This window comes from Parus major, chromosome 1 (assembly GCF_001522545.3).
Source record: "Parus major isolate Abel chromosome 1, Parus_major1.1, whole genome shotgun sequence".
In the NCBI taxonomy this organism is placed as follows: Eukaryota; Metazoa; Chordata; class Aves; order Passeriformes; family Paridae; genus Parus; species Parus major.
In genome coordinates this window covers 94,249,330-94,261,806 of record NC_031768.1, presented here as the reverse complement: position 1 = coordinate 94,261,806, position 12,477 = coordinate 94,249,330, and the positions used below count along the sequence as shown (strand labels likewise).

At 38.6% G+C, this 12,477-nt stretch overlaps 2 protein-coding genes across 3 annotated transcripts in view; one reads left to right on the top strand and one right to left on the bottom strand.

Moving 5' to 3' along the window:
- The window catches only part of CMSS1 (cms1 ribosomal small subunit homolog), a 220,828-nt gene that overhangs the window by 67,947 nt on the left and 140,404 nt on the right, over window positions 1-12,477 (top strand). The gene's annotated exons all lie outside the window — the stretch shown is intronic.
- FILIP1L (filamin A interacting protein 1 like) overlaps window positions 1-12,477 on the bottom strand; it is an 83,448-nt gene that overhangs the window by 66,147 nt on the left and 4,824 nt on the right. For both annotated transcript variants that reach the window (XM_015621571.3, XM_019006094.1), the window contains 3 exons: window positions 11,524-11,810; window positions 9,165-9,338; window positions 1,908-2,086 (listed from right to left, as the gene is read on the bottom strand). In XM_015621571.3, coding sequence (XP_015477057.1) covers window positions 1,908-2,086; window positions 9,165-9,338; window positions 11,524-11,810 — 640 coding nt within the window. Of the gene's footprint in view, window positions 1-1,907; window positions 2,087-9,164; window positions 9,339-11,523; window positions 11,811-12,477 lie in introns of those variants that run through there.

Here is a 12,477-nt window from a genome sequence, read left to right as displayed (position 1 = left end):
TAATGTAACTGCTTTATGTATGAAACTTCATAGAGTTACATTTGTTCTTAATCCAAATGCAAAGTTTGCATCCTGAGAAAATGTACATTGGAGTAAGAATTTTGAAGTGGAAGCAAAGGTCACTTTGCCATGTCAGGCAGGCTCATGCAGGAAGAGCTGTGTCTTAACTTGGTGAGTGTTTTTTGGTTATGGTTTTTTTTGTTGGGTTTTTATTTTCTTTCTTTTTTCTGTTATGGCATGCAACTGTGTGGAGATCTTGATGGTGACATTACTTGGCAAACAATTTGGAATCAGCTCAGTAAGTGACATCACATCCCCTTAAGGTTTTCCACATAAAATACATGAAAAAAAATAAATAAATTGGGACTTTATCTGAAATCTATTATTATATCCTCTAGGGGCTCTTTAAGCACCTCAGCATTCCCCCTCTTCCCACCATTTTCCGGGCAGCCTAACTAAAAGTAGCAGACAATAGTGGTAAATGCTTTACAGTCTTCTTGGGAATGGGAGCAGAGATGGGGCAGAGAGGGATAGAGGGATATAGAAGAGGGACAGGGAGTTTTAATCCCATGCCTATCCTGTTTAAAAAACAAATATTACTCCAATGCTTAGTCTTTTCCTCTGTGCAGCTTTTCACAGTGTGAGTACATTGATGTAACATTTTGCCACTCTTATAAGGCAAGGGGAGTTGTTTAGCTCTGCCTTGAGGAGATTAATATCTCCGATTTTGAGGAGAGAGCAGAAATGAAAACTTCCCTTGATCTCAGGGTTTGGTTCCTGATTGATGATGGTTCCCAAGAACAGTTCCTAGTATGTGCTTTTCTCTGTGTGCCCATGCTTGCCTGCATCTGTGCACATTTTTTCTGAGCAGCAAAGCGTTTTCTTCCCCAGCCTCAGCAGCTGAGCGCCGTAAATCCGGCTGTGTGCCCGGTGTTTGATAGATGTGCAGGACAGAGGTGCAGCACATGGGCTGAATGCTGCCAGAATACGTAGGACATGATGTTACACAGGCCAAGCAAAGGAAGAATTATCTATGCATAATGTGAGTTTAGAATAGGCTTGACGTTCTCACACCCAAACATTTCCATCTGTTCCTAAGTGAAAGGAAACTGAGACAATATTCTCCTATCTTCTCAGCTAGATATACAGGGAATAGGAAATGTTCTTTGATATTATTTTTCCTTAGAATGTGTTTGGTTTTATTGCAGATTCAGAGAAGTCACAGTATAAAGTGGCTTTTTTTAAAGATGGTAAATGACGTTAAATTATTCTTAATTCTTCTGAGAATTGGTATTGAAACTGTAACACTGTGCTTAAACAAGCTGTGGCACTTTCAGGTCACCCCTAAAAAATAAAGTTGTTTTTATGGATTTTATGCCAACCCTGATATGAGACCTTTTTCATCCTTACTTTCAAAGCTTTCTGGAAATTATCCTCTGCCTTTGTTTTCTCTGTATGTATTTCTGTGTTTTGTCCAAATATCTATTTCTCCTCATGTCTTTTTCTTCTGCCATGAAGGGCTGCATGCCTGATGCCATATTCTGTTCCTTACATACTGTAGTATGTACAAGCTTCTAAAACACACTGAAAGGTTCACCTGTTCCTGTTGGTTATAACATCATACATCTGCATGGCTCCCTGTATTCTTTGCAGTGTAACATCCTTGGCATCCTGCAACAGTGCTGAGGAATCTCACAGCTGTTTGACCTACCTTGCTGGCTGATGAAGATGTAGATATTGGTATTTGTTAGAAGTCATTAGTTATGTTTTTACAGCTGAACCCTCAAAATACAGTTCCACAAATATGTCTGATTTTTAGTGTATGCAGAATAAGAAAGCAGAGAGATCCTTAGATGCAATGTTAAATTATACATACTTCATAGTACTATGGTAAGAGGTAACCTTACCTTTCACATTCTTGTTCCAGCAAGTTTGTAAACTCATCACTTTTTTCCATGTATTTGCTGTGCTTCCTCTTCTCTTCCTCTAGTTCGTACAGTGTCTGTCTGTGTGCTTTTTCTACCATTAGAAGTTGTTCCAGCATTCTTGTGTGAACTTCTTTCTGTTTCTCTACGACTTTATCAAGCTGGAAAAAAAAAAAAAAAAGGAAAAACTCCTGAAACATTTTGAAACTATTGCATTCTTGGGCTTTCACTACTAAAATAATTTTTAGAAGAGCAGCTTAATAATATAATAATAATATATAATAATAATAAACCTAGTAGAGAGGTCACCTGGTATCAGTTTAATTATCTCAGTCTAATCCAAACAAATTAGAACAATAAGGTACTGTTTTTCAGGACCCTCAGTCACTTTCCTTTCCTCCTGCCATGAGTGATCCTTAACATTTTTTAAAACTAATTAACAGTTACTGTTCCCAAAGTTGTGCTTCTCTCATTGATCATTTTGGTAGAGAACCAGATGTCTGGGCAGAAGAAACACCATCCAGTGCTTCACACAGTAGATGCTTGACTTCTGGTTGAACAGAAATAGCTGCCTCACTTATAGCTGCCTAGGAAATAAGAGCATTTAATTGTTCTTGTAAGGTAGAGGTAAATCAAAAAGCAGTTTTCTGGTTTCACAGTAAATGCATGGTTGTGCCAAGAGTGCAGAACAATCCTGTCCCTTGTACATACTCTGAGCATGGCTCTGGGTTTCTAGAATAAGAAAGTGCTGAATTTTTTAATAGTTTGAAGTATTTCTTTTTAATGGTGGCATTTCCTGTTATGTTCCACAGATTTCACATGTTATTTTTAGGAGGTGTTTTTCTTTCAGATGGCACCTTTATAGCACTGTTTGAGCATAAAAATCCTCTTCCTTCCTCAAGGATTTCTTCTTAACACCTGATCAGAGAATCACTAAGGCTGGAAAACATCTCCAAGCTCATTGAGTCAAATTTTTGACTGACCACCATCATGTCAACTAAACCATAGCACCAAGTGCCATGCCCAGTAATTTCTTGAATACTTTCAGGGATGGTGACTCCACCATTTCCCTGGGTAGCCCATTCTAAAACCTGACCACCCTTCCAATGAAAAATTTTAAATTTTTCTAAATATTACTATATAGTGATATTTTAATATAAATAATCCATCTTAGCTTTTGGCAATCAATTTTTAATTTTTCTAAACTACAGAGGTATTGGCATAACTGTTTACTAGACTTATGCTGTTAAAATAACTCCACAAACTTAGAGAAAACTGTGATTCTGAGGATTCTGTTACAATTTTGAGTTCACTATGTGACTGAGTTGTGCAAGTGTGTGTATCTAACCATGCATGGTTTTCCTTCTAGGGCATTAGTGATCTAGCTGAAGTTTCAGGGAGGATCACTGGAGGCCATCAAAAGACCTGGGAAGAGTCTGTGTTTGTGAGCAACTTTGTTCCCCTCTGGAGACTGCCTCCCTCATCAGGTCAGCATAGGAATCCTTGTGTCCTTTTTGGAAAATAGAAATTTTGAGCTCACAGCCCAGTGTCTCCTTTTAACCACAGTAGGTCAATCTGATTGTAGTGTTTCACTCTATTAATAGGAAAGAATTCACAAATGGGCAGTGTGGGAAGCAAAGCTGGTTCTGGTTCTCTGATGTTTCCCCACAAGGAATTCTGTGTGCCACAAGAAACACGGGGATTTCAGATTCTTAGGGCCACTGCTTGTTTTGGACAATTTAATTCCAGGGAGTATGATTAATTATCTTTTCCTCATGTTTATTTACAATTTGACCAATAGAAATGACGTCAGGGAGAGCTGGAATGCCTAAACATGAGTTTCTTAAATGAGTGAGGATATCATCAATTTCTGCTTAGGTTTCCAAGTCTCCCCCTGCTTATCTCAGCTTTTTTGAAAGCTATATATATTCTCTTATGTTCTTTCTAAATAATTGTTAACCTTTTTTTTTGATACTGCTATGAATAAAGAAAAAGGAGCTATTGACAAGGCTTTGAAGATGGTTTGAATCCAAAATATTCCAACAAAAATGTGTACCACTTTTTAAAACTTCCCACACTTTCTACTTATGGCATTAGAGAGTCTTTTCTGTTGTAACACAGCTGAGCTTGTTTCATGCATGATGAAGAAATATGAAGAAGCCTGTAATTATTTGTTTTGGTGCTGTTTTGTGGTGCTCTTACAGCAGCTCATTAAGGGTTCTTTTAGGCTTGTTGACTAATTTTTATGTTTTACCCTAGCAAGGTGACTGCTTTCTGGAATCATGATCCTGATTTCCAGGACCTCCCCTGGAAAAACATTTCTTACCTAAACCCTTGCATATGCAATCTCTCTTAGTAACCAAGAGTCGCCTTATACAGGAATCTTTTGGCTGTGCTTTCTATATCTCTTAAAGCAGTTGAAAACTGGATTGCCTTAAAAGGTCAGGTTGAGGAAAACTGTCCATTTTAATTTCTTCACACTCTCCCTTATTTTACCAGAAGTGGAAATTTAAAAAATTGAATATTTTATTTAGCTTCTAACTTACCAGAAAAATGATTTATCAACCTTCCCACCACCCAGGATTTCTGAGGGGTTTTTGGGACAAGTATTACAGATGCATGAAGTGCCATCACCTAAGTTTCTAATCCTTGTCTTTTTAAATATGATACTGCCAGGTGAATATACACTGTTGTCAGAAAGCAATCTGGCTCCTGCTTTTTGACAAAGTTGTGGTGTAGTGCTGCTTGCAACTTTGGCTCTGTTTTGCTTAAATTGATAGGAGCTGGGCATCAGCCTTGCTGGTCTCAGCCTTCAGTGTGAGGTCAGGCAGGCTGCATGGGTGGGGTTAAGAAAGTAAAGGCATTTATGTGGATTGGACCACCACTTTGAAGGTATATGTAAAAAATCTGAGGGGATATGTCAATTGCTGTCATAAGAAAGCGCTGACATTTCTGGTTACAAGCTGATCATAAATGAGATGATCTGAACATGTGAATGCTTGATTGAGATGAGGGTTAGTCATCAGCCAAACAACATTAACCAAGTATATAATAGTCCTGCTTCTTGCACTGTTCAGTGTAAAGGATGTGGGACCTGCCAGGAGGGTTTCATATGTTCTGTATATTTTGTTTGCTCTGGAGTACTTGCTGAATGGCTACAAGAAGTTAATTCAAGCAGTAATGCAGCATGTATGCGAAAATAGAAGTTATTAATTCCAGGGTTTTGTTTTGCAGCTCTCCATACTCGACATTTCACAGTAGCACATTTGTCATTGTTGAGATTACAACATTTTGGATTGCAAGCTGGTGTTTGGAATGGGTGAGGTGTATATTCCAGGCAGGGAGTTGGAACAAATAATTTTAAAGGGAAAAAGAAGAATAGTGTCTTGGGGAGACCTGCTCACGTGAAAGAGTAAGAGAAAAGTTTATAAGCTGCTGCATTAAAGCAGTTTGCATGTTGCAGTTTTCTCCTGTTGCTGGGACTAGAAGATGCTTTTCTGTTTCTTTTAAGCATGCTGCCAAATCATTTCTACTGTGAGCATTTAGCTGTTTTGGCTGGGAACAAGGTGGAGAGTGTGAGCTTGGGAGGGAAGGGAAGAAGTGCTGGGACTATCTCCCGGTACAGGTGGGTCATAAAGAGGAGAATTGGAGAGAGAGCAATCCTACATCACAATTAATGCACACACTTGAGATCTGCAGGTGAGGTACATAACAGGAATGGCCATTTGGCCTTGTGACACAGCGTTTCCCTCCCTGCAGGACCACGCAGGGCAGAGCCTGGGACTGGTTGCTGGCCCGTGTGGTTTGTTGAGAAAATGTTGTGTCCCTCTGCACGTCCCTGCAGAGGGACAAAGGGCACCTCCCTGGGGAGCAAATCTGACTCTTGCATTTTCCCTGTGAGGTCTTGTGGCTGACTCCCACGTCTCCAGCAGAGAAGAGAGAGAAGTTCTGTGAACCCCCGTTGGTGTGAGATCCTCACACAGAAGCGTCTCCAACAGCCCCAGGTTCCTGAGATTGCTCTGGCCAAATGATAGATCTGCCCATGCAGAAATATCCATTTATATGCATGCACACAAGTTTACTCAGCCTACACAGTTCTTAGCTAAAAAACACAGAGGACTAATAAGCAGCAGTATAAATGTCTTCTGTTGAAAATTAAAGTGATAAAAATCTTAATTAAGTGATTTGTTGTTTTGTTCTTGCTAACCATATGGGCTTTTTGCTAGAATTAATACTTGAACATGCTGTACAATACAATGGAAAATCAGAGGCATAGCCTTACGTAATTGTGAATAATTGAACAAGCTAAAAATTCACACAAATTTAATAGTTTAACTACATTTTGCCACTAGCTCTTGACTGAAGTCAAACTAGTATGGTGTATCTCATATCCATTACATCAGACCTGAACTCTTCGTCTTTCTGTTTTTAGATTGTTTTGTGTTTGGTGGTGTGCCAGAAGAAAATCCAGGGTAGTTACATCAGTTACATACAGTTTATCCTAAATTCAGTGTAATATTATTCCTGTTAATAATATCCTCAAAATCATTGTTTATAAATGTACAATCCTGAGTTTAGGATTACCAGAGATTATGGGAGCACTTCTTCCCCAGCCTTTTTCAGCCCTAGCTGTGCCAAATTTCCATGCAGATACGTTGGTGGTCTTCTCCTGAATGCCACCTTGTCAGCACTATTGTTTCAGTCTGTTCCTGTGACTGACTTATTGGTGCCCTGCAGCTGTGGTCCTTGGAAAATTTTGACCAACACTTACCAGATGTTGTGAGGACACAAACAGACTTTGTAAAATACTGGTGAGGGTGCATCTTTCCCCAAGGTGATTGGCAGTGGGATTTCACAAATGGATTCAATCTTTAATCATCCCTGATGGATGCAAAATACAAGCTTTTTCTCCTTTCACTTCTTTTAGTGGAGCTCTCAGAGTGGTAGGAGGTTCGTCCTATTTTGAACAGTGAGGCACATGATTTTTTTTTTAATCTTTGGCTGTATTATTGTGAGTTAGAAAGCAGAATCTGCTTTCTGATGCCATGAAAAGAAGAGAAAAAGACACCACAAATTCTATAGTGTTTTTATCTTTATCTCTTTTCCTACATCATCCTCTCTGATTTTTTGGATTCCTTTTAAAAAAGATTGTTTATTTTTGAACCAGGGAGAATTATTCTTATACTGTTATTCTGCATTTACTAGAATGTTGAATACACTTCATTGTGTATTCAAGAGAAGTGATGATTGATCCAAAACCAGATTTTTTTTCACACAAACTGACTACATCTAAGTTTATAAACCACGCAAAAATGGAAACCTTTTCAGGCCTTTTAGTCAGAAACAAAACCAAAAATAAAACTGTAATTTATTTTATGTCCCTCAAATGTGAGTGCTAACAGTAATCTTATCTGACATTTTTTAGGTTGCAGAAGGAAATAGCTGTAGAGCAAGTTTGATTGAAAAAGCCTGTTTTCAAAAAAAATTTTAATATCTCCTCATGGCCAAAGAAGAAATGGTTTTGGTCTGTCACACTTCTCGTAGGTTTTGCAGAGGAGAATGTATTAATACTGCTTTCTAATTTGCTACATTTCTTCACCTATTAATCTTGTTCCCAGTGAGTAAAGTTGTCCAGTCACAAAATTTTCCCACTACGTTCTTAATCAAATTTGCCAAGAAACTTTGTTTAGAATAGGTAAGAGAATTGTGAGAAAATGGTAAAGGACTGGAAATCTTTCAGCTGCCTTCTGAAATTAATTGTAATTTCACTTGAGTTTTGGGAAGATAGTCTCTGTGTTCAGAGCTACCAGGCAAAACTCTCAAGGGTGAGATGCACATGCAGGTACAAAGGTATATTGTCCTAGTAGCAAAGGGGGGAATTTTAATGGTCTGTTCCTGGACTTTGTGGCTGCTTCTACTTCTCCTTTGGTCTTTATGTGTGGTTGAAAAATACAAAAAAAACCCAAAAAAAAACAAAACAAAAAAACCAACAAAATGGATCTTTGACATAATTCAGGGAGATTTTGAAACTGAAATTGTGGAATGCATGCCTATTATGGCATCTTTTGGTTTACCAAGACCAAGAAGTGGCAGTGGTCCTTCTCCCATTTCAGTTGCTCTCAGGATGTTTACCTTTGCCTTTTGAAATTGCCAGATCCAGCAGTGCTAGAAATTATTTCTCTGCCATTAAGAGTAAGAAGGAAAGAGTATGTATAAACTTACACAAAGTAACAGCCAGAGCTTATGTTTTCAAACTGTTTTGGACTTCTCCTCAAATCATTTCCATTTGTGCTCAAAGTTTCTGTGACATAATACCACAGTCTTCTAAAATAAATTAAGCTTCACAGATGAACTTTATCTGTTTCGGATTATATCCAGAGATTTTAACCTCTGAGCTTCTGAAATAAGAGTTGACCTTTTCCCTGACATAATTTTGTCTGGAATTATCTCTCTGTCCTTAGGTACATTTCTGTTCAAAAAGCTTGGAAAAAACACTTGGTAGGAGAATTTTATTCATAATTTCTGCTTTTATTTTGTGATGTTTATCTATACTGAGCAGTATGTTAAAAATATTTATCTGAATTGGAGACAGCTACCTGGGATAAAAAAACCACAATGTGATGTGAAGGTGTTTTAATATCCAGTGATTTGCATTTCAGGGCAAAAATAAATCAGATAACTTTGTTCAGAAAGTATGGCAGCTGCTGCTGCAGTGTAATTAAACTAAAGGTTACTTAGGTATAATGTGAGACTATTAGATTTCTTCCTGGATGAAGTTTCTAATGCCAGCTCATTATAGTAAGCCTGCAGACCAAGCAGGTATCCCCATGACTGCTCCTGAATTAATGGGAGCAGGGGTATGCAGAGGTGCACAGCTGTGTCACTGCTGCAGGGTGGGCCCCGGCAGCCACTGGTAAGATGGGACCGTGAGACAAGTGGGGACTGGTGAGGTTTCTGCTTGCATGAGCTGGGAATGTGGATTCCAGAAAGGGAAGAAGAAAAAGAAGATGGTTTGAATTAGAAAAAAATGTGTCTGTTGATGTATAAAGCCCCCAGTCTGAAGTATAATTTAGGATCATTAGATTCAGGTCCCAGCTGGACCCTAGACTTTGTTCTGCTCTCACTCTCATGTTCCATTCCAGATTTAGAGCTCATTTGCCTCCTTCTCCAGCAGTGGGTGAGAGATTTTCTGTTGAATTTAGTTGGAACTATGGTTAAATATCAATTACTCATTCTTACCTCTCCCATAGGCTTTTCATAGATATCTTCTTGCCATTGCTCAGCCTTTGTTTGAATAGCGTCTCGCTGGAGTGCCTCTAACACCTTCTTGGGAGTAACAAAGCCATATTGTGCTTCAAGCAAAGCTAAGTCAATTTTTTCAGCCTTAAGTACTCCTATAACTTCATCTTGAGCCTGCAGAAACACAAAGTAAGGCTTTATCTTGTTAAACTGTATATATGTGTTTACAGGTTAGCTCTCTGCTTTTGATTTTAAGAAAACTTAAAAACTTCTAAAATAATACTGTATATATAAAGTGACCCAAAACAGTCAGTAATGTGAAGACAGTTGAAAAGCATGAGGGAATTATTGGTCTTTGTATTTTATTAGTTCAACATAAACTCCAGGGTCTTCAGACCCTTCATCAGAGCTTAGGTACTTCTTTAATGATTAGATAATTTTACTGTTTCTGGACCAATGTGTAGCATTCAGAAGACAAAGTTTCAGGGCAAAGTTTGGCTTGTACTAATAGAAATTGACTTGTTAGTGCAGGATAGTGGGATGTTTCTTGAAGCCTGAAAGTGTTGTACATTCGGTATATTATGGATGTAGATGGGTTCAGTAGTTTAAACCCACTACAGGTGTGTCCCTCTTGGGCTTTTTTCCCCATCTCCACATCCTCTGGTGATGGCCCCTTGCCTCCATTGCACTGATACAAACTACATGAGCTGTCTCAAACATCTGCTGTCTGCAGTTATCTCTGTTAAAAACAAGTATGTTCTAATCCTAGAAGGATAGAATAGGAAGGAAGGACAGGGATTGGAGAGAAGGATATACCAGGCCACAGTAACACCTTTAGTCTGACTCTTTTTGGCTGGAAGACTTCTGTATCCCCATGTATGACTGTTTAAACAAGTGTTAAAATATGAGAAAGTCTATTTCTAATCCTTAGCATTGCAGAAAAAAAATAGAAGGGTGATCTTTGTACACCTTGAATGTTCTGGAATTTGGAAAGGAATGACATCTAAATTAAAAACTTAGTTATGGTTGGATTGACAGCTGATCTTCAGTCGTTTGACTTGGCATTACAGGAGGTGGAAAATAAGGGGTAAAAGAAGACTTCTTATATTTTTCATTCATAGTGGTGCTTCCTTTTAAATTTCAGATGTGATTTAAAACGTTCATGTCATTCCAGATTCTTATTTCCCTATTCCAGCTTTAAACTTTAATAATTGAGGTGCGTGTGTGTATATATGTGTGTGTGTGTATATATATATATTTAAATATTTTTATATTGATATGATGCATGTGTAATGAAGAGTGTGTGTATAATATAAGTAAATATATAAAAGTGTGCGACATCTGAATTTTAACCTAAATTAAGAAAGGCCAAGTGGGCAGGAGAGAAGTGTTTTGCAAACATGGAAATTGTTCTGTTTGCTTAATGAAACAATCCGTAGAAGTTTGCCTTGGATCTACCCTCAAAGATTGGTGCAGCTATTAAATATTTATATCACATGTGTGTTCTGTTAAGCATGTCTGTATTATTACATAAACATACACACATATGTTAAGAATAGAACTACCCAGGTACTGTCTAGATAATAAACTCTGACACCATGTGCTGCACCCATTTAGTCCCCTTTGGCCAGTTTGCTTTTTCCTCTGCCCTTGTGTAGTTTTAAAGTCACTGCTTCTGTGCAATAAGCCTGCCACAGAAATATTTTCCCTGCTCACTGGAAATCTGGTTCCCACTTCCTGAAATTACGTTTGACCAGGTTAGGCATCATTTACCACTTGACAGATGGTTCCTTTTCTAGGTAGAAAAACACTCTTAAAATCCAGTAACTTGTGGGCTAAGCAGCATGTAACGCTTTTGCTTTATATTATGGGAAATAAAATGGCTATTTTGATTTTTCTAGCAAAAAGTGTTAGAATACTGTTAAATGAGTTACTTTTTGTGAAGTGGCACATACTTTTTATAGGGACTAAAAGCTCGTGACTTCATAGGAGTGGGAGGATAAGACATAATTAAGTAAAATATCTTAAAGGTCTGTAATATGTTCTTTGTATCAGCTGTATAATGACAAATACTTTGTGTTCAAGAGACTTAAAAGGGGGCAGAACAGCTAGAAAGTTTTATGAGCTGTCTGCTTTGAGAGTTACTTGTGGTATAAAGATCATGTTTCCTGTCTGATAGCTCTAATAGCTGCATTTTTGGGGTGTTTTTGTATGCTGCAGTTCATGTTTGTCTTGTATGGATTGTGTAAGGTGTTCCCTTAACATAAAAGCAGCATGTGTTTGTGGTGGGTGGAGGGGAAATGGGGGTGGAGGGTGGAGTGTCTTTTAATTTGGAATATGAAGTAGAACAATTCATTACCTGTAATTCACCCTCAAGGACACTGAGAAGAAATAGCAAGTCATCACGAGAGAGATCCTCCCTTTTCTTGGCAGAACTTTTTGGTTTTTTCTCTGCCTTTGGACTTCTCAGGATGGTACTGGCTTGGGCTACATCGTCCTTCTCTTTCTGCCGTGTTTGTGCATTTCCTTTCCCACTGTAACCAACCTCTTCTTTGTGGTGGTCTTTCGCCCTTGGCTGGCTCAGCTTTGGTCTGGTTGGGCTTTCGTTGCTATTACTTCTGGAATGCATGGTTTCTATCTCTGAAGCTGAAGGAAATTGGAGAGAAAAGTAATTGTTTTAGCTAACAGAGGCTACAAAACCATTAGTATAATTGATGGTGGGTGTTATTCCCTCCAGAATGGTAGTTCTCCTGTCCGCACAAGGCTGTTTGTCATTTGACAAAAGCTGACAACCTTGTGCCAACCATCAGACTGGGCTGTGATCCTTACTGGATGTCTGTAGTGAAGTGAGTCATTACTGGTCTTACACCATTTTAACAATTCCCTCCTTGATACTTCAAAGGCATCATCTTTAGCAGCACCACTGGGTGCATACTGCAGACCACGTTTCCTGTTTTGTGACAAGACCTTCCTCACCTTTCAGGTAGGTATTTGCTATGCTGAGGAGGATTTAGGTTCAAAAGCTTTTCTCTAGGAAGCTCTTTCTGTTCCACTTCATAGTGTTCCAGCCCATACTGTATTTTGTTTTCCTTTGTCTTTCCAAGGGAGAGCACAAAAGCAGTCCTCCACTACTACGAGCTATGCAGGCTGCATTATCCATGTTTGGCAAAATACAGGGACTAACAAACACACCCAGACTGCAAGAAGTGAGCAGCACTGTAAATGCTCCCTCCCCAACACCACCACCAGAACCAAACCCCTTTGAGATCATCACTTGTCCACTCTTAAAACCATGCAGTATAAAACCTTGCTG